The sequence below is a fragment of the Anser brachyrhynchus genome (assembly GCF_964034855.1).
Source record: "Anser brachyrhynchus genome assembly, chromosome: 1".
NCBI classification, from domain to species: Eukaryota; Metazoa; Chordata; class Aves; order Anseriformes; family Anatidae; genus Anser; species Anser brachyrhynchus.
In genome coordinates this window covers 146,810,932-146,832,718 of record NC_137694.1, presented here as the reverse complement: position 1 = coordinate 146,832,718, position 21,787 = coordinate 146,810,932, and the positions used below count along the sequence as shown (strand labels likewise).

The 21,787-nt window shown below is 42.5% G+C and overlaps 3 protein-coding genes across 11 annotated transcripts in view; 1 reads left to right on the top strand and 2 right to left on the bottom strand.

Annotated features, from left to right (window-relative positions):
- The window catches only part of LOC308185406 (LIM and senescent cell antigen-like-containing domain protein 1), a 41,665-nt gene extending 20,269 nt beyond the window's left edge, over positions 1-21,396 (bottom strand). Inside the window, exons 1-5 of one of the 6 annotated variants that reach the window (XM_080573426.1) lie at positions 13,419-13,540; positions 12,981-13,085; positions 6,233-11,180; positions 5,265-5,336; positions 4,778-4,882 (exon numbers count right to left, since the gene is read on the bottom strand). In XM_080573426.1, coding sequence (XP_080429552.1) covers positions 4,778-4,882; positions 5,265-5,336; positions 6,233-6,976 — 921 coding nt within the window. In that variant the 5' untranslated portion in view covers positions 6,977-11,180; positions 12,981-13,085; positions 13,419-13,540. Of the gene's footprint in view, positions 1-4,777; positions 5,337-6,232; positions 13,541-18,364 lie in introns of those variants that run through there. The other 5 variants (XM_080573427.1, XM_080573430.1, XM_080573429.1 and 2 more) reach the window with 5 other exon arrangements.
- EDAR (ectodysplasin A receptor) overlaps positions 1-21,787 on the top strand; it is a 144,301-nt gene that overhangs the window by 74,851 nt on the left and 47,663 nt on the right. For 2 of the 4 annotated variants that reach the window (XM_080573492.1, XM_080573493.1), the window contains exon 1: positions 1-332. This exon is cut by the window's left edge and continues 557 nt beyond it. The exons of the other annotated variants lie outside the window; for them this stretch is intronic. In XM_080573492.1, the coding sequence (XP_080429618.1) occupies positions 330-332 (3 nt within the window). In that variant the 5' untranslated portion in view covers positions 1-329. The remainder of the gene's footprint in view (positions 333-21,787) is intronic. 4 annotated transcript variants of the gene reach the window in all.
- Positions 7,993-18,367, bottom strand: LOC308185476 (uncharacterized protein). The gene is made up of 2 exons (XM_080573612.1): positions 14,436-18,367; positions 7,993-13,539 (listed from the first exon to the last, which is right to left on the bottom strand). The coding sequence occupies exons 1-2, from the start codon at positions 15,177-15,179 to the stop codon at positions 13,426-13,428; spliced, it is 858 nt and encodes a 285-aa protein (XP_080429738.1). The 5' UTR covers positions 15,180-18,367; the 3' UTR covers positions 7,993-13,425.

Here is a 21,787-nt window from a genome sequence, read left to right as displayed (position 1 = left end):
GGGATGAAGCAGAGGAAAAGTATCCATGCTGGCTTTGAAAAGGAATTTCCATGTTAAAATACTTGGCCACAAATACCATGCACATAAACACAAACTAGGCAGCTGTCAGATGTGATAGAAATGAAATATAGTGAGAATTATGCTTTTTCCATGTTTAGTAATAAAATGTATGAAGGCATAAGATGTGGATGCAACATCCAAAACAGTAAGCGTCTATGATCCAAGTTTTCCAATAAAGGTCCATATGAACTGAAGGAGTGTTTGCAGTATCATCTGAATCCAGGCAAGTTTAATCCAAGGAGAGCATTCAGCCTCTCATTGCTGCAATTATGGTAAGTTCTTAAATGCCAAAATAGTAAATACTTGAATTTACAGCTGTAAGCTATTCTTCTTCTTTCTTATAATCCCGATAGCCATGAATTATCCATTAATTACAAGAAAATATTTTTAATCTTCTTAGAGTTATCTTAGTTTTAGCCAGCTCTGTTTTCTGCCTTGCACTTCTCTTCTGCCTGCAAGGGGAGTGGAGTGACGTACCTCCAACCAGGCACTGTTTCTCCTCTCTGTGACCTGCTGCACTGCTTCCCAGCAGCCTGTACCCTCTGCCCAGAGCCTGCCATGGCCACAGAGTTTATCTGTTATGTGGCACCTATTTAGGCCATTTCTTTGAGGGTCATCTCAGCTTCCTCCTCTTGCTTCGGAAGTCTCTTCCTTATAAAGCCCAGACATGCTCGTCCAACCCGTGGTGAGGTAAATCTCTGTTCTTGGCCGCAAGGCTCTCAGAGAAAGCCATCCATTGCATGTCCAGCCATGAAAAAAACAAACCAAAACAAAACAAAAACCCACAAAGCACAATGAGAACCTCCTCTTCTACAAGCTCCACAATCCAAGAACTGATGAGTCAGCACAACCTTCCAGCAAGTTCTGCCTCTTCCGAGCTTAGTGGGTTCCTAAATAGCTCTGCTATTCCTGCTCAGCTCTTTTCCAAAACCTGTTTGAGTGTACCCAGGCAGGGACAAGAAGTAGCTCAGGCCATCAGGCAGGGCTACAGTCCCAGCAAAGGTGTCTGATATGTACTTTACATTTCTCTACAGCCTGAAACAAGTAACCAAAAGCACCTGACTCCTCTCAGAAGGTACAACCATGCCACTGCAAAGATGCTCTGAAGGCCGCAGCGAGGTCCATGGGCAGCCCCAGTCAATATGCCAGAGCAGGCCCCTCTCAGCCAAACAGTTCTCCCTGAGTACAGCTCAGGGCTTTGCTCAGAAAGGCACACTGCCATGAAACGTGCCCAAGGCCCTCCTCTGCTCTGCTGCAATTTCTGTGTTTCACCTACGGTGCCTGCTCTGTGTGCTGGTATCCCTCAGCTACACAGCTTCTCGCTTCAGGACAGAGTATCTGTATTTCTCCCTTCGAGATGGCATGCAACCAGGTAAATTCAAGTAAATTCTTCGCTTTAATTCTTGTCACCGTCCCAAGGAGGTTGGCACAGTGCTGCAGAGCTTTGCCGGGGGAAGCGTGAGCAGCTCTTTGTGTGCTGCCACAGGGCAGACATCACTGCATGAAGCAATCTTCTCCCGTGCCTTCAAGTAGGAACTTGAACATCATCACAAGGATGGTTTAAGACTCATCCTTTTCTCCATCCTGCTTCTCTGCACAGGATGGCTCCAGTTCTGCTTCCTGAAGCCTTGGCGACCTGCGTGGTTCGCTCACAGGAGGCTGAGGTTGCCTCCAACCCCACAGGCCCTGTGCCATACTGTGGGGTCACATAAACCAAGTTCTACCAGGCAGCGATCTCCACAGCAGGCTGTGGGGTGGCCAGCAGGTGGGACTCTACCAACGGGCAACCACAGCCTGTGCTTGGCTCTGCAGCCTTCCATTTTCTCCTCTCCTGTCCCCGGCCTTGGTGTCCTGCTCTGGCCTAAGACTCCCAGCCTGGATGCCTGCCCTCCATGCCTCCTCCAGCCTTGGGCCTCAACTTTTGCCCTGATTCCTGCTTCCACACAGCTTCATCTCACCCTCCGGCCTTCATTTCTGCTCTATTCAGGAGGTAAGAGCCCTGTCCCACCCAAGCCCAGGTATATGGGTGTGGTAGCACTGTTAGCGTTCATGAAGACACATAATCCACAAAGTGATTATATGAAGGTGCTTTATTAGGCGCCGGAAGTTAGGGGCATGCCTGCCCAAATCTAACTTCGTCCGATTTGTTTTCTTAGTTCTCTTTTATCTGCTAAGATACTACATATGCATTAGGTTTCACAACTCATCTATGCATATTCATTTCCTAGCTCCACCTAGCCTCGCTTCGTATGCTAATTATCTTATCAGTCCTTCTGCGCTTGCGTATCACTCTCTGGTGGTCGTCCGGGTGGTCGTCGGGATGAAGTAAGATGTCTTCATCAGAGTTGAACTTTTTAACCTTTCCTTTTCACGCATGCTCTCTGAGCCCTTGGTCTCAGTCCAAACCGCAAGGTTGGTTTGACCCAGTTCCCAGAGTCCAAGAAGCCCCAGTTATCTAGATGTCTTGCAAATTGAGCATTCTTTTAATCCTCCTTACTCCTCATCATGAATTGGTGCATTCTCATGTTACCCTTGCACATATATTTTGTATCTTCCAAGCGCAGCCTCGTAACAGTACATCGCAAATGTAACATACTAAACAATATTGTATTATTTCTTCTTCTATTACTAACATTTCCCCCCTTTGAAAGCATTTCACTCCTTTCGAGGAGGGCAAATGCTTTCACTAACTAACTAAAATATTTTACACTCAGTGCTCACCAATAATATAACCACGGAAAATTACATCAAGAATCAAGGAAATTACAAAGATTAGGATTGTCACAACATTTCATAAGTCCACCACTTCTGCTTTATGTTACATTCGCTCTTCTGGTTGGGTTCACTTGATCTGAAACTGATCTTGTCTATTCGGTTTTCATTCCATTTCACCTCCTGGGTTCCTCAGATTCTTTCTCTGAAATCCAAAGTTGTTAGATGCCGGTGGAGGATATTGAGGATGTGGTTCATTTACCGAGCAATAGTTTGCATCACTGTCCGGTTCCAGGTTGTCTTCCTTAGAATCAGACTTTTCAGCATTATAAATGTTAACCAAATTAGTACCCCTACAATCACCAATATAATTATTGTCTCCAGTAAGGACTTAACCCAATTACTAATATTCCATCCACTAAAAATTTTATCCAACCAGCTTGCTGTCATATCTTTCTCTTCCTGTTCTGCATCTTGTTCCACTCGAGCCAGTTGTTCTATGTCATGTTCTACATCAATAGTCACATTTGGAATGTGGATGCAGCAATGATCAATACGATCTTTTAGAAATCCACATACTCCATGTTCCTTTAATAACAGTGTATCTAATGCCAATCGATTTTGTAGCACCATTTTAGTTGTAGATTGTAGTTGGATATTAAGGTCTCTAAAGCCTTCTTTCGTGGCTCTCGTGCCTACTCACTTGTCCTGTAAGTTTATAAATCATTTCCCTATTTCGATAAGTAGCTACCTGTGCAAATAGAGATTCTAACGCCCAACTGAATTTTACTCCATCCGAGGGTTCATGCCATGTATCTTCATCTGCCCCTTCTTCTAAACTTCTTTTTGCCCTACTAATTTGTAGGGTTTCCAACTTTCCCTTAAAAGGAGACTTTTTCCATATTGGACGCAGTGTGGGGAGGGAGTCCTAGAGTTATTTCTTTTACTTCCCCATCTATCGGCGGGTGTGTAGTCCAAGTTCCATTACTGGCTGCCCATACAAATTGTCCTGGACTTTGTATGGTACTATAGCTACAATCCACTGCGACTTGACTAGCCTGGCTATTTCTTTCCGAATTGTACTTAATTCCTCGGCAAGCACATCCTGCCCTAAGAGCTATCAATACCGGAAGTAAGTGCTTGATATCTTCATTATTACTGTCGCAACTATATTTCTTCTCACAAGTCCACCAAGCTACCTTTGTTGACTCTTGTCTACCACTACTGTCAACCCGGCTTACTGTATAAAACTGATCAGTTCCATTCTGCTTTCCCTGCCATTTAATACACCATGATGTATTCCCTCCATACTGGAATTTCTGCAATAAACTTACTGTCCAATCACTATCCCACCCTTTCATTCCTTTTGGCTTATTTTTCTCTTGACATTCCCAAACAATCTTTTCTCTAACTCCTTCTACTACACGTAGTTCATCGTAATAACACTGTCCCACATTCTTAAATCTGCCTATCATTATGAAATGGTAGTTCTTCTTCTTTTCACATTCAGACCTTGATGTTGGGGGGCTCAGTTTCCTATAGTATTGTGTAACATTTATCCTCTCTAGAACTTTCACTTCTTTACATTGAATTGTTTCATTTCCTTTTACTTGGGGCAGTGGCAGGTGGTTATACCCCACTCAAGCGGGTCCCCTGTTGCTTTTGGAATGGGCAAACAAGCAGTAATTCTATCAGTTCCTTTCATTATGGCAAAATCTTTAATCAATCCTACCAGTAAATTCTCTGATGGTTGCCTGTGTGGGATCTGTACCACTTGTGTCCATGGTACCTGGCCCTCTCTTTTTCTTCTAGATCCTTTTCCGTGGGCTACCAATATTCCTTTATCCAATTTCGGATATACCAATATTTCTCTTATCCCGTAATCTGTGCTATTTTCATGTGTTACCATGCACCGGTAGTTTCCTTTGTTGACTTTAGTAACACTAAACAGGGTTCAGGTGGTAGCTCCTCTCAGTTGTTGGCCCAATTCTATGGTTTTACTTACGTATGCCTTCCCCTTCCATCCAGCCTTCAATCCTGTATTGTCCCTGGTTGTGTCTACGTATATTTCCTGGCTCTGTCCGGAGTCACTTATTTTTTCCCAGACCACCTGTAGAGAGCTAATTGTTATTGGTTTATCGTTGTGCATTCCACATTCCAAAGTAACATTTTCTCCTTTGAATATTTCCTCTTTCTTATATTTTTCTGGTATTTCTAGGAACTCAATTACAAGGTATTTACACAAAACAATTACTGTTATCGTTACTGTTGTTAAGAACCCCAACATTGTATGGTTATACGCGCTTCATCTGTAGTTTTATATCTCCGATTGCTCGCACTGACCAAAATTCGGGAACCTTTTTCACCCGAGTATAATGAATCCAAGCATCCACCCCTTCTACCTTTAAAACTAGTCAATAATACTTGATAAGGTCCGGCCCACCGTTCTCTCAGGGGTTCTTCATTCCAGTTTTTAATGTACACTTGGTCACCTGGCTGAATGTCGTGGACAGGATTTTCCAGTGCCAACGGTCGGTTCCACACCAGAACACTTCGAAGTTGAGCTAAAGTTTTACCAAGAGACAATATATAATTATAAACATCCTGGCTCCCTGTTATATGCATATTAGGATTTGGTTCTGGGGATTCATAAGGCTTTCCATACGTAATCTCGTATGGGCTTACTGACATTCCACTCCTTGGCTTTATCCTTATTCTCAGTAAAGCTATAGGCAAAGCTTGTGGCCATTGTATTTTGGCTTCCTGGCAGATTTTACTGATCTGTCCCTTTAGAGTTTGGTTCATCCTTTCTACCTGTCCACTAGATTGGGGTCTCCATGCGGTATGTAAATTCCAAGAAATTCCTAATAGCCGACTTACGTCTTTAACCACAGATGAAACAAAGTGCGGCCCCCTATCCGAGGATATTCCTAATGGTACCCCAAACCTCGGAATGGTTTTCCGCTATATAACCATTTTACTGTCTCTTTAGCTTGATTGGTGCGACAGGGAAGGGCTTCTGGCCATCTGAAAAAGGTGTCAACCCCTACTAACAAATACCTACATCCCCTAGTCCTAGGTAATTCTACAAAATCAACTTGCCAGTAATCTCCTGGTTCTATTCCTACTCTAACTCTTCCCATTTCAGCATGTTTTCTTGCTACTGGATTATTTTTCAGACAAATCTCACACTTTGACATTACTGATTTTGCCATTGTTAACATATGTGTAGAGATAATGCTACGTTTTAAAATGTTACCATTGCCTCTGCACCCCAGTGACACTCATTATGTCTTGTCTGAAGTATTTCTCGCATCACCAAGGGGGGTATTACTACCTGGCCCATAGCAGTTACATAGCGTCCATCAGAGTTCTTTCGGGCCTTTAGGAGATGTGCTAATTTCTCATCCTCTGGTGAATATCTTGGTTCCTTGGGAAGATTAAGACAAGTGGGGCCTACCTTGAGTGGTACCAAAGCCGTTACATTCCACACCTCCTGAGCAATTTGTCGAGCTGCTCGATCTGCCAGCCGATTCCCTTCTGATATTTTCAAGGTTCCTCCTTGATGAGCTTTACAGTGCATAATAGCCACTTGTTTTGGTTTTTGCACCGCATTTATCAAATTTAACACCTCCTCTTGATATCTTATATTGGCTCCTTGTGAGGACAACAGCCCTCTTTCTTTCCATAATGCTCCATGAACATGGACTACTCCAAAAGCATACTTTGAATCTGTCCAAATATTTACCATCTTTCCTTCACTCAGTTCCAGTGCTCGAGGTAGGGCTATCAGTTCCGCTCGCTGTGTTAATGTTTCAGGTGGTAAAGGTTTTGCTTCGATTACTGTCTTCAGGGTTGTTACTGCATACCCTGCATATCGTGTTCCATTCTCCACAAAACTACTACCATCAGTAAAAAGTTCCCAGTCATACCTTTCAAGGGGTACATCCTTCAAATCCTCGCGGCTCGCATGGGTATGTTCAATTATTTCCACACAATTGTGTTCCAACGGTCCTTCTTCTGGAACAGTTCCTAGAAATACTGCTGAATTTAACAGGTTAGTTGTTTTCAAGGTTACATCATCTTGTTCAGTTAGTATTGCCTGATATTTCATCATTCGGCTGGGTGATAACCAGTGGCCCCCCTTTTGTTCTAAAACAGTTGTTACCATATGTGGTACAAAAACTTCAATATGTTTTCCCATTTGAAGGCAAATAATTTTCTACTATCTTTATCAAGAGGTATGCAAAAGAAGGCATCCTTTAAATCTATCACAGTAAACCATTTATATATCTCTCTCACAGATGTTAACAATGTGTAAGGATTAGCCACTACCGGGTGAATGTCCTTTGTTATTTCATTTATTGCTCTAAGATCTTGTACCAATCTATACTCACCATTCGGCTTCCTTACTGGAAAAATTGGAGTATTGTATTCTGATTTACATTCTTCCAGAATCTGATGTTTGAGAAATTTGTCAATAATTTTCACTGTCCCCTGCCTAGCTTCTATCTTAAGTGGATATTGTTTGATTCGAACAGGTTTGGCTCCTTCCTTTAATTCCACCTTTACCGGTTGTACCAGTTTCAACTTCCCTGGTATATCTGTTTCCCATACTGTTGGTATAACTGCATTTTCTACTTTTCTTGGAATATTAACAAAGGGTTTATCTTTGATCATTAGAATTTGTCCTACTTTGGACTCAGGTACCTTCATTATTAATTCTCCATCCTCAAAGGTTATTGTTGCATCTAATTTAGCTAATAGATCCCGTCCCAAGAGTGGAATCGGGCATTCTGGTACATACAAAAATTCATGGGTTAGTTCCTTACCCCCAAAACGCAAATCAAGGGGTTGTAAGAATGGCCGTTCCTCCTCCTTCCCTGTGGCTCCAATTATTGTAGTTGTCTTAGTTCCCAATCGTCCTTTTAAACTATTTAACACTGAATATGTTGCTCCTATTACATTTACAGCCTAATTAACACAGAGAAAGAAGCTCCTGTAACCAACAACAACAAAAAATTCAAGCCTCTCTCTTCGTTTCCTAGCTTTATTTCAACTAGTGGACCTGCTAGGGTAGATGTCCCAGGTCCCCGTCATTTCTGACTGTTGTAAGTTTATTCTGCAGCCTAAGACAAATTCTTTCTGATATCAGGGGCTGATTGCCCTAGAAAGAGGCTAGCCAATTGCCTCTGTTTGTTTTCTGAAGCCAGGTCCAAATTTTCTGTCTTTTTTTTTTTTTTTTTTTTTTCCATTGCATTTCAAAGTTGGTCCAAAAATTCAAAAATTCCATAGGGTTTTCTTTTGGACCTTGTTGGAACAGATTCTCAATTCCCAATTTAACCAGATTTTGGTATTTACATAATTTCCGGGGTGGTAAGGGTCTCGGGGGGGGGGGGAAGGGGTCGGTCAGGGGAATGCAATGGTTGAAAGTTCCCTGAGCGGTCCCATTGGCAATCTGAGCTCACACAGGAACTCAGGTTGTTTTAAGAGTTAGCTGCTTTTCTGTTTCCATGACAACTCTCCCGGACCCATCATGGTCCCTCTGCCCCAGAGGGCTCACACCGCGATTTTGAGATCTCAGCCTCGGGTTGAGGCAGAACTATTAACATTCCTACATCCTCTTTCCCTGCTCATTCAACTTCAAACAGCTCTGTTAAATACTACATGCCACACAGCCTTTAACACCTTCAACAACCCTTTTAACACTTCCTTTATCTTCCGCCAGCCTGTACTTTTCTAATGCCAACACCAAAGGCTCAGTCAGGGGCCAACTTAATTCCATACCTTTTCCCTCCAAGATGCTGAAACAACATATCAGTATACAACATTTCATCCTATTTTCCTTCTCTCCTCAAAAACAACATTAATTGCAAGACACTGTTATAGTCGATTGATCCATAAAGCGGCCATTTAGTTTATATATTGGCCACAATTGATTGCAATACTTAGTGGAAATCCTCTTGCTTTCCGCGCCCCCCCCCACTCCCCCTTCCGACAATATCCTTGCAATGTGCCAATATACACCCAAGGAGGCTTTCTTTAAAACGTCTTTGTTTTGGATATTACCCATTTCCTTGATTTCCCATTCCCTTTTATTTATTTATATTAATTACTGTCCCTTGTTTCAGTTTCCACGCAAACCTTTTTATTGCAGGTTTTTACTGTGTTTTCCTAGTCTTCTCAAATGTCCCAATTCTCTGGGATTAAACTCCACATACAAACTTCACTATTTCAGATTATTAATGAGCCCCGTTCCAATCGTAAATCCACAGGACTTCGGAAAAACACCTGAAGCACTCAGCCTTCCGTCTTCTAGACAAACAATACCACCTTTTCCACAAAATTTACATTTCAACAAGGCCGAATTTCAAGCCGAATGCTAATTTTTCTCATGCACTTTGTTAGTAAGCCTACACAAAACAAGGAATCACTCCTGTGTATCCATCAAGACGGGGGTTTAAAAGGTATTGAGGCCTAAATAAATTCGCTCTCCCCCTTCTTACCAAATTCTCAGGGCTCAGGCCCGAACCACCAAAGAAGTGGCTCTCCATTCTACCGCTTTGATAATCAGTCAGCCCCCTTCCCCCGATACTTGGGAAACCGACCAAACACCACCGCAAATATACCGAAACTTTTAAACTGTTACTTAGATAATGCTCCCACCTTCCTCCTTGTCACACTCAAAACATTTAAGAACGAAATAGGATTGCAAGATGCACCGCCGGGCCCGTGTATTGGGCACCACCAATCAACATTTGGATAAAGCAGCACTTCTTTTCGGTCTGTCATGCGCTTCGTTCGTCTCCGGCCGCTCCCCTCGCGGAGGATACGGAACCGCGGATCGGAACTCCGCACTCGCTTCGCAGCGATGCTGCGTCTCACTCACAACACAATCACGCAATCACACAGAGAGGCCCCTTGCACTCTCGCTCACAAAATAACATTCATTGTAAGATAGTATTGTACTGTAAGGTTCCGTTTTCTGGCCAACTTTCTTGATCTTCTAGTTCATACTATGGCCACCAAACATTACAGTAATCAACCAGCTTACCCTTTCGTAACTCCTGCCCGAAACACCCCTCCTTCCAGTGTGCTAGTAAACAGCCCAAAGGGGAGGATCGCGGTACCGAAGCATTACCGCCCAGAATACTTTTAAGTTTTTCCATTATCAGCTATAGCTTTTACCGAACCGAACCAGATGCTGAGCCTGCAGCAAAACCAGACCACTGATGCCGAACCTGCAGCGCTTTCGCGACTGTCTGACGGACGGCGCCTAGGCTTACCACGGGAATTCCCTAGCCCAACCGTGCGTGGCTTTCGCCGCGTCTGACCGGCAGGCTCCCAGACCAGATCGGTACCGATTACCAGAAAGCACCTTTTTCTTACCCTTTCAGAGGTACGTTGTGAGCAGCGGGGGTCGGTCGCGGCCGATGGCTCCCCGAGAAACTCCTCGGTGCCGGCTGGAGCGTGATCAGTTCGCGAGCCGCCTCAGCAGTGCCCACGAGGTCCCATCTGGGTCGCCAAAATGTTAGCGTTCATGAAGACACATAATCCACAAAGTGATTATATGAAGGTGCTTTATTAGGCGCCGGAAGTTAGGGGCATGCCTGCCCAAATCTAACTTCGTCCGATTTGTTTTCTTAGTTCTCTTTTATCTGCTAAGATACTACATATGCATTAGGTTTCACAACTCATCTATGCATATTCATTTCCTAGCTCCACCTAGCCTCGCTTCGTATGCTAATTATCTTATCAGTCCTTCTGCGCTTGCGTATCACTCTCTGGTGGTCGTCCGGGTGGTCGTCGGGATGAAGTAAGATGTCTTCATCAGAGTTGAACTTTTTAACCTTTCCTTTTCACGCATGCTCTCTGAGCCCTTGGTCTCAGTCCAAACCGCAAGGTTGGTTTGACCCAGTTCCCAGAGTCCAAGAAGCCCCAGTTATCTAGATGTCTTGCAAATTGAGCATTCTTTTAATCCTCCTTACTCCTCATCATGAATTGGTGCATTCTCATGTTACCCTTGCACATATATTTTGTATCTTCCAAGCGCAGCCTCGTAACAGTACATCGCAAATGTAACATACTAAACAATATTGTATTATTTCTTCTTCTATTACTAACATTTCCCCCCTTTGAAAGCATTTCACTCCTTTCGAGGAGGGCAAATGCTTTCACTAACTAACTAAAATATTTTACACTCAGTGCTCACCAATAATATAACCACGGAAAATTACATCAAGAATCAAGGAAATTACAAAGATTAGGATTGTCACAACATTTCATAAGTCCACCACTTCTGCTTTATGTTACATTCGCTCTTCTGGTTGGGTTCACTTGATCTGAAACTGATCTTGTCTATTCGGTTTTCATTCCATTTCACCTCCTGGGTTCCTCAGATTCTTTCTCTGAAATCCAAAGTTGTTAGATGCCGGTGGAGGATATTGAGGATGTGGTTCATTTACCGAGCAATAGTTTGCATCACTGTCCGGTTCCAGGTTGTCTTCCTTAGAATCAGACTTTTCAGCATTATAAATGTTAACCAAATTAGTACCCCTACAATCACCAATATAATTATTGTCTCCAGTAAGGACTTAACCCAATTACTAATATTCCATCCACTAAAAATTTTATCCAACCAGCTTGCTGTCATATCTTTCTCTTCCTGTTCTGCATCTTGTTCCACTCGAGCCAGTTGTTCTATGTCATGTTCTACATCAATAGTCACATTTGGAATGTGGATGCAGCAATGATCAATACGATCTTTTAGAAATCCACATACTCCATGTTCCTTTAATAACAGTGTATCTAATGCCAATCGATTTTGTAGCACCATTTTAGTTGTAGATTGTAGTTGGATATTAAGGTCTCTAAAGCCTTCTTTCGTGGCTCTCGTGCCTACTCACTTGTCCTGTAAGTTTATAAATCATTTCCCTATTTCGATAAGTAGCTACCTGTGCAAATAGAGATTCTAACGCCCAACTGAATTTTACTCCATCCGAGGGTTCATGCCATGTATCTTCATCTGCCCCTTCTTCTAAACTTCTTTTTGCCCTACTAATTTGTAGGGTTTCCAACTTTCCCTTAAAAGGAGACTTTTTCCATATTGGACGCAGTGTGGGGAGGGAGTCCTAGAGTTATTTCTTTTACTTCCCCATCTATCGGCGGGTGTGTAGTCCAAGTTCCATTACTGGCTGCCCATACAAATTGTCCTGGACTTTGTATGGTACTATAGCTACAATCCACTGCGACTTGACTAGCCTGGCTATTTCTTTCCGAATTGTACTTAATTCCTCGGCAAGCACATCCTGCCCTAAGAGCTATCAATACCGGAAGTAAGTGCTTGATATCTTCATTATTACTGTCGCAACTATATTTCTTCTCACAAGTCCACCAAGCTACCTTTGTTGACTCTTGTCTACCACTACTGTCAACCCGGCTTACTGTATAAAACTGATCAGTTCCATTCTGCTTTCCCTGCCATTTAATACACCATGATGTATTCCCTCCATACTGGAATTTCTGCAATAAACTTACTGTCCAATCACTATCCCACCCTTTCATTCCTTTTGGCTTATTTTTCTCTTGACATTCCCAAACAATCTTTTCTCTAACTCCTTCTACTACACGTAGTTCATCGTAATAACACTGTCCCACATTCTTAAATCTGCCTATCATTATGAAATGGTAGTTCTTCTTCTTTTCACATTCAGACCTTGATGTTGGGGGGCTCAGTTTCCTATAGTATTGTGTAACATTTATCCTCTCTAGAACTTTCACTTCTTTACATTGAATTGTTTCATTTCCTTTTACTTGGGGCAGTGGCAGGTGGTTATACCCCACTCAAGCGGGTCCCCTGTTGCTTTTGGAATGGGCAAACAAGCAGTAATTCTATCAGTTCCTTTCATTATGGCAAAATCTTTAATCAATCCTACCAGTAAATTCTCTGATGGTTGCCTGTGTGGGATCTGTACCACTTGTGTCCATGGTACCTGGCCCTCTCTTTTTCTTCTAGATCCTTTTCCGTGGGCTACCAATATTCCTTTATCCAATTTCGGATATACCAATATTTCTCTTATCCCGTAATCTGTGCTATTTTCATGTGTTACCATGCACCGGTAGTTTCCTTTGTTGACTTTAGTAACACTAAACAGGGTTCAGGTGGTAGCTCCTCTCAGTTGTTGGCCCAATTCTATGGTTTTACTTACGTATGCCTTCCCCTTCCATCCAGCCTTCAATCCTGTATTGTCCCTGGTTGTGTCTACGTATATTTCCTGGCTCTGTCCGGAGTCACTTATTTTTTCCCAGACCACCTGTAGAGAGCTAATTGTTATTGGTTTATCGTTGTGCATTCCACATTCCAAAGTAACATTTTCTCCTTTGAATATTTCCTCTTTCTTATATTTTTCTGGTATTTCTAGGAACTCAATTACAAGGTATTTACACAAAACAATTACTGTTATCGTTACTGTTGTTAAGAACCCCAACATTGTATGGTTATACGCGCTTCATCTGTAGTTTTATATCTCCGATTGCTCGCACTGACCAAAATTCGGGAACCTTTTTCACCCGAGTATAATGAATCCAAGCATCCACCCCTTCTACCTTTAAAACTAGTCAATAATACTTGATAAGGTCCGGCCCACCGTTCTCTCAGGGGTTCTTCATTCCAGTTTTTAATGTACACTTGGTCACCTGGCTGAATGTCGTGGACAGGATTTTCCAGTGCCAACGGTCGGTTCCACACCAGAACACTTCGAAGTTGAGCTAAAGTTTTACCAAGAGACAATATATAATTATAAACATCCTGGCTCCCTGTTATATGCATATTAGGATTTGGTTCTGGGGATTCATAAGGCTTTCCATACGTAATCTCGTATGGGCTTACTGACATTCCACTCCTTGGCTTTATCCTTATTCTCAGTAAAGCTATAGGCAAAGCTTGTGGCCATTGTATTTTGGCTTCCTGGCAGATTTTACTGATCTGTCCCTTTAGAGTTTGGTTCATCCTTTCTACCTGTCCACTAGATTGGGGTCTCCATGCGGTATGTAAATTCCAAGAAATTCCTAATAGCCGACTTACGTCTTTAACCACAGATGAAACAAAGTGCGGCCCCCTATCCGAGGATATTCCTAATGGTACCCCAAACCTCGGAATGGTTTTCCGCTATATAACCATTTTACTGTCTCTTTAGCTTGATTGGTGCGACAGGGAAGGGCTTCTGGCCATCTGAAAAAGGTGTCAACCCCTACTAACAAATACCTACATCCCCTAGTCCTAGGTAATTCTACAAAATCAACTTGCCAGTAATCTCCTGGTTCTATTCCTACTCTAACTCTTCCCATTTCAGCATGTTTTCTTGCTACTGGATTATTTTTCAGACAAATCTCACACTTTGACATTACTGATTTTGCCATTGTTAACATATGTGTAGAGATAATGCTACGTTTTAAAATGTTACCATTGCCTCTGCACCCCAGTGACACTCATTATGTCTTGTCTGAAGTATTTCTCGCATCACCAAGGGGGGTATTACTACCTGGCCCATAGCAGTTACATAGCGTCCATCAGAGTTCTTTCGGGCCTTTAGGAGATGTGCTAATTTCTCATCCTCTGGTGAATATCTTGGTTCCTTGGGAAGATTAAGACAAGTGGGGCCTACCTTGAGTGGTACCAAAGCCGTTACATTCCACACCTCCTGAGCAATTTGTCGAGCTGCTCGATCTGCCAGCCGATTCCCTTCTGATATTTTCAAGGTTCCTCCTTGATGAGCTTTACAGTGCATAATAGCCACTTGTTTTGGTTTTTGCACCGCATTTATCAAATTTAACACCTCCTCTTGATATCTTATATTGGCTCCTTGTGAGGACAACAGCCCTCTTTCTTTCCATAATGCTCCATGAACATGGACTACTCCAAAAGCATACTTTGAATCTGTCCAAATATTTACCATCTTTCCTTCACTCAGTTCCAGTGCTCGAGGTAGGGCTATCAGTTCCGCTCGCTGTGTTAATGTTTCAGGTGGTAAAGGTTTTGCTTCGATTACTGTCTTCAGGGTTGTTACTGCATACCCTGCATATCGTGTTCCATTCTCCACAAAACTACTACCATCAGTAAAAAGTTCCCAGTCATACCTTTCAAGGGGTACATCCTTCAAATCCTCGCGGCTCGCATGGGTATGTTCAATTATTTCCACACAATTGTGTTCCAACGGTCCTTCTTCTGGAACAGTTCCTAGAAATACTGCTGAATTTAACAGGTTAGTTGTTTTCAAGGTTACATCATCTTGTTCAGTTAGTATTGCCTGATATTTCATCATTCGGCTGGGTGATAACCAGTGGCCCCCCTTTTGTTCTAAAACAGTTGTTACCATATGTGGTACAAAAACTTCAATATGTTTTCCCATTTGAAGGCAAATAATTTTCTACTATCTTTATCAAGAGGTATGCAAAAGAAGGCATCCTTTAAATCTATCACAGTAAACCATTTATATATCTCTCTCACAGATGTTAACAATGTGTAAGGATTAGCCACTACCGGGTGAATGTCCTTTGTTATTTCATTTATTGCTCTAAGATCTTGTACCAATCTATACTCACCATTCGGCTTCCTTACTGGAAAAATTGGAGTATTGTATTCTGATTTACATTCTTCCAGAATCTGATGTTTGAGAAATTTGTCAATAATTTTCACTGTCCCCTGCCTAGCTTCTATCTTAAGTGGATATTGTTTGATTCGAACAGGTTTGGCTCCTTCCTTTAATTCCACCTTTACCGGTTGTACCAGTTTCAACTTCCCTGGTATATCTGTTTCCCATACTGTTGGTATAACTGCATTTTCTACTTTTCTTGGAATATTAACAAAGGGTTTATCTTTGATCATTAGAATTTGTCCTACTTTGGACTCAGGTACCTTCATTATTAATTCTCCATCCTCAAAGGTTATTGTTGCATCTAATTTAGCTAATAGATCCCGTCCCAAGAGTGGAATCGGGCATTCTGGTACATACAAAAATTCATGGGTTAGTTCCTTACCCCCAAAACGCAAATCAAGGGGTTGTAAGAATGGCCGTTCCTCCTCCTTCCCTGTGGCTCCAATTATTGTAGTTGTCTTAGTTCCCAATCGTCCTTTTAAACTATTTAACACTGAATATGTTGCTCCTATTACATTTACAGCCTAATTAACACAGAGAAAGAAGCTCCTGTAACCAACAACAACAAAAAATTCAAGCCTCTCTCTTCGTTTCCTAGCTTTATTTCAACTAGTGGACCTGCTAGGGTAGATGTCCCAGGTCCCCGTCATTTCTGACTGTTGTAAGTTTATTCTGCAGCCTAAGACAAATTCTTTCTGATATCAGGGGCTGATTGCCCTAGAAAGAGGCTAGCCAATTGCCTCTGTTTGTTTTCTGAAGCCAGGTCCAAATTTTCTGTCTTTTTTTTTTTTTTTTTTTTTTCCATTGCATTTCAAAGTTGGTCCAAAAATTCAAAAATTCCATAGGGTTTTCTTTTGGACCTTGTTGGAACAGATTCTCAATTCCCAATTTAACCAGATTTTGGTATTTACATAATTTCCGGGGTGGTAAGGGTCTCGGGGGGGGGGGGAAGGGGTCGGTCAGGGGAATGCAATGGTTGAAAGTTCCCTGAGCGGTCCCATTGGCAATCTGAGCTCACACAGGAACTCAGGTTGTTTTAAGAGTTAGCTGCTTTTCTGTTTCCATGACAACTCTCCCGGACCCATCATGGTCCCTCTGCCCCAGAGGGCTCACACCGCGATTTTGAGATCTCAGCCTCGGGTTGAGGCAGAACTATTAACATTCCTACATCCTCTTTCCCTGCTCATTCAACTTCAAACAGCTCTGTTAAATACTACATGCCACACAGCCTTTAACACCTTCAACAACCCTTTTAACACTTCCTTTATCTTCCGCCAGCCTGTACTTTTCTAATGCCAACACCAAAGGCTCAGTCAGGGGCCAACTTAATTCCATACCTTTTCCCTCCAAGATGCTGAAACAACATATCAGTATACAACATTTCATCCTATTTTCCTTCTCTCCTCAAAAACAACATTAATTGCAAGACACTGTTATAGTCGATTGATCCATAAAGCGGCCATTTAGTTTATATATTGGCCACAATTGATTGCAATACTTAGTGGAAATCCTCTTGCTTTCCGCGCCCCCCCCCACTCCCCCTTCCGACAATATCCTTGCAATGTGCCAATATACACCCAAGGAGGCTTTCTTTAAAACGTCTTTGTTTTGGATATTACCCATTTCCTTGATTTCCCATTCCCTTTTATTTATTTATATTAATTACTGTCCCTTGTTTCAGTTTCCACGCAAACCTTTTTATTGCAGGTTTTTACTGTGTTTTCCTAGTCTTCTCAAATGTCCCAATTCTCTGGGATTAAACTCCACATACAAACTTCACTATTTCAGATTATTAATGAGCCCCGTTCCAATCGTAAATCCACAGGACTTCGGAAAAACACCTGAAGCACTCAGCCTTCCGTCTTCTAGACAAACAATACCACCTTTTCCACAAAATTTACATTTCAACAAGGCCGAATTTCAAGCCGAATGCTAATTTTTCTCATGCACTTTGTTAGTAAGCCTACACAAAACAAGGAATCACTCCTGTGTATCCATCAAGACGGGGGTTTAAAAGGTATTGAGGCCTAAATAAATTCGCTCTCCCCCTTCTTACCAAATTCTCAGGGCTCAGGCCCGAACCACCAAAGAAGTGGCTCTCCATTCTACCGCTTTGATAATCAGTCAGCCCCCTTCCCCCGATACTTGGGAAACCGACCAAACACCACCGCAAATATACCGAAACTTTTAAACTGTTACTTAGATAATGCTCCCACCTTCCTCCTTGTCACACTCAAAACATTTAAGAACGAAATAGGATTGCAAGATGCACCGCCGGGCCCGTGTATTGGGCACCACCAATCAACATTTGGATAAAGCAGCACTTCTTTTCGGTCTGTCATGCGCTTCGTTCGTCTCCGGCCGCTCCCCTCGCGGAGGATACGGAACCGCGGATCGGAACTCCGCACTCGCTTCGCAGCGATGCTGCGTCTCACTCACAACACAATCACGCAATCACACAGAGAGGCCCCTTGCACTCTCGCTCACAAAATAACATTCATTGTAAGATAGTATTGTACTGTAAGGTTCCGTTTTCTGGCCAACTTTCTTGATCTTCTAGTTCATACTATGGCCACCAAACATTACAGTAATCAACCAGCTTACCCTTTCGTAACTCCTGCCCGAAACACCCCTCCTTCCAGTGTGCTAGTAAACAGCCCAAAGGGGAGGATCGCGGTACCGAAGCATTACCGCCCAGAATACTTTTAAGTTTTTCCATTATCAGCTATAGCTTTTACCGAACCGAACCAGATGCTGAGCCTGCAGCAAAACCAGACCACTGATGCCGAACCTGCAGCGCTTTCGCGACTGTCTGACGGACGGCGCCTAGGCTTACCACGGGAATTCCCTAGCCCAACCGTGCGTGGCTTTCGCCGCGTCTGACCGGCAGGCTCCCAGACCAGATCGGTACCGATTACCAGAAAGCACCTTTTTCTTACCCTTTCAGAGGTACGTTGTGAGCAGCGGGGGTCGGTCGCGGCCGATGGCTCCCCGAGAAACTCCTCGGTGCCGGCTGGAGCGTGATCAGTTCGCGAGCCGCCTCAGCAGTGCCCACGAGGTCCCATCTGGGTCGCCAAAATGTTAGCGTTCATGAAGACACATAATCCACAAAGTGATTATATGAAGGTGCTTTATTAGGCGCCGGAAGTTAGGGGCATGCCTGCCCAAATCTAACTTCGTCCGATTTGTTTTCTTAGTTCTCTTTTATCTGCTAAGATACTACATATGCATTAGGTTTCACAACTCATCTATGCATATTCATTTCCTAGCTCCACCTAGCCTCGCTTCGTATGCTAATTATCTTATCAGTCCTTCTGCGCTTGCGTATCACTCTCTGGTGGTCGTCCGGGTGGTCGTCGGGATGAAGTAAGATGTCTTCATCAGAGTTGAACTTTTTAACCTTTCCTTTTCACGCATGCTCTCTGAGCCCTTGGTCTCAGTCCAAACCGCAAGGTTGGTTTGACCCAGTTCCCAGAGTCCAAGAAGCCCCAGTTATCTAGATGTCTTGCAAATTGAGCATTCTTTTAATCCTCCTTACTCCTCATCATGAATTGGTGCATTCTCATGTTACCCTTGCACATATATTTTGTATCTTCCAAGCGCAGCCTCGTAACAGTACATCGCAAATGTAACATACTAAACAATATTGTATTATTTCTTCTTCTATTACTAACAGCACCATGTGGGATTTAACACTGAGGCGGTGCTCAGAATGATTCGAGGCCAAATGGATTCCTCCCACACCTTGGCTGCCCCAGGAGAGCGGGGATACACGCACGTTACCCCCGCGAAGCTGTGTGCGGGGTCCTGACACTGCACAGCTCCTGTTTTCATGTCATTCCAAGCAGCCTGTGAGTGCTGCAGGTCTGCAGTGCACAGACAGGACCCTTGCCATGTTGAAATGCCTTCCAGCAGCAACCACCCATGTTGGCAGGCTATTAAGTTTCTACAGAATTTTGACAAGTCTCCAGAGGAACATCAAACCATCCCAAATCTCCTGAGGGGCTAAGAATTTAAAAAAAAAATGAAGAAGAAAAGAAAAAAAATAAAAGAAAAATCTGACTTCACATGTCATTATTCCCTGCAGCTTTGTAGCTAATTTAGAATCTGTTGATCTTGGTGCCAATAAATAGTTTATCTTTAAACTACCTCTATACTTTCAGGCTTGGTTTCATTCTCAGGTTAGCGTTGATCATTTAGCTAACAATTCAGTGATCTAGCAGAGCCTCTAAGAAGAGATATTCACTGTATATATCTGTCGGTGTGTATTTGTTCCGTTAAGCAGAACCTCACATGATAGCTGAATATTTCTTTACAAAAATCTGCCTTCTCGGAAGCAAGCAGTGAGCGCGGCGTTAATATAAGTGCTAATGTGCTGCCCTCCAGTGGAGTCGGGATCTGGTTTAGGAGGTTGAGTTCTGCAAACCTTCACTTGCAGCATGTTTAAAGAAAACACTCATATGGCAAATATGAAGTCACAACATTAAATTAACCACTGGAGGGACAGTGTTAAATCTGTTCAAGAGTGTTTTGTGGAGAGGATAGTTTGCATCTGGCTTTAATTGTGCAGTGCAAAACAATGCTGTCCCAGAGCACCTCCTTTCTCTGCAAGTACTGCAGTCAGAGGGAGCAGAAGGTCGTCAGCTGCTTGTGGATGACACTTCACATTTCAGAGCTTCTGAGGGTAACTATAGGAAGTTCTCATTTTTAAAGAATAGCCAAATCCAAAATGTTTCAAAACCGACCAGATGTTACATGTAACTATTAAGGCAGCTGGAAGGAGCTGTATTTATTCACTACAACATCCCTCATCATCTGGTAGGAAAATGTGGCACCTTCTGGTTTGTACCAGAAATGATTATGTTTATTTGAGCATATTCAATATTTCTGGGAATAACTTTAAACCACTTTTTTCTTTCTTTCTTTTTTTTTTTTTCCTTCTCTCACTGGCTCTTTTTCTTCCAGACATTTTAGGACAGTCATTGCTTCCCAGAGGTCCCCTTCTTGTCCTCATTTCATTTTTCCTACATATTGTAAAATCTACAATTGGTTCAAAGTTACATTCACAATCTTAACTTGCCTAAAGACTCTTTTATCAAAGAGTAGCTTCAGATGAATATAAATTTTAACAATGGGCACAACTAAAAGTTGACGTTGTAGAACTCAAGACCACAAGACCATGATGTTCACCATTGCTTCAATTTTCTTTGGGTATTACCCTCTTCATTTTCTACATAATGCTTTGCCATGTTTCCATCACACTGCCTCTACATCAGGACAATGCAATGCTTTTAAAACCACATCTTCATGTTTTCTTGTGCTCATATCACTGGAATGAGATGAGGAAATAAATGTGCATATGGATGATAAAAAACTCTTTTTCTGCTCTCAGCATAGTGGAGTTGTAGCACCACAAATCTTCCAACTCAGTCTCTACCAGCACACATTTTCCCTTTTCAGTTCTTCTTCTCCAGCTGGACAACTCTTCCAGCCAGTGCAGATGTGGGCTGGTGGGACACACGGTCATTCATCCTCCCGTGCTCTGCCTTGCTCATTGCCTAGCATGGTTTCAGCAGTCTGCCGTGGGGCTTGCAGAGAGAGGTTGTTTTTATAAAAGTTTTGGATGGTGGGACCCTAATTTTGAAGGTATTCTCTCCCCATCTGTGCTGGGGGTCAATAGCTCCAGTTGTTTTATTAGTGGTTAGTATTCTTTTCTTTTCTTTTCTTTTCTTTTCTTTTCTTTTCTTTTCTTTTCTTTTCTTTTCTTTTCTTTTCTTTTCTTTTCTTTTCTTTTCTTTTCTTTTCTTTTCTTTTCTTTTCTTTTCTTTTCTTTTCTTTTCTCTTCTTTTCAGAAATACACCTATGTCTTCTGTAAAATCATAAAAAAAATAAAGATCCTTTAGATGTGCAATATAATATAACCTAGTAGGTAAAAGCAGTCTCCTAAGTAGTCCTTGACACGGTGGCTTTAATTTCTATATGGAGGCAGGTGCCATGGGCAGTCTGGACTTCAATAAAGCATTTGACACTGTTACACATAAAGAACATGGAGCAGGTCCACTAGGTAAAAAACAAGCAAGCAGAAAGCTATGGATGGGTCACGTCAGGAGAGGAATTACTGAACCGAAGGATCCTGCCTACTCTCCAAAATATATAAGGGTATAAGAAGCTGCAAACTGCAATAAAAATTTGCTAGTATTCCAAGCCATAAGGCAATTTTCCTGCTGAAACAGACAAAACTCAAATAAGCTTGTATTTTGCATAGCACTGCTGCTGGTGTTGTCACAAAGTTCTCAGGATTTGCGTGGGATGGGGGCAGTGGGGTGGGGGGAATAGGTTTGCAAAGAAAGTGATCCCTTTTG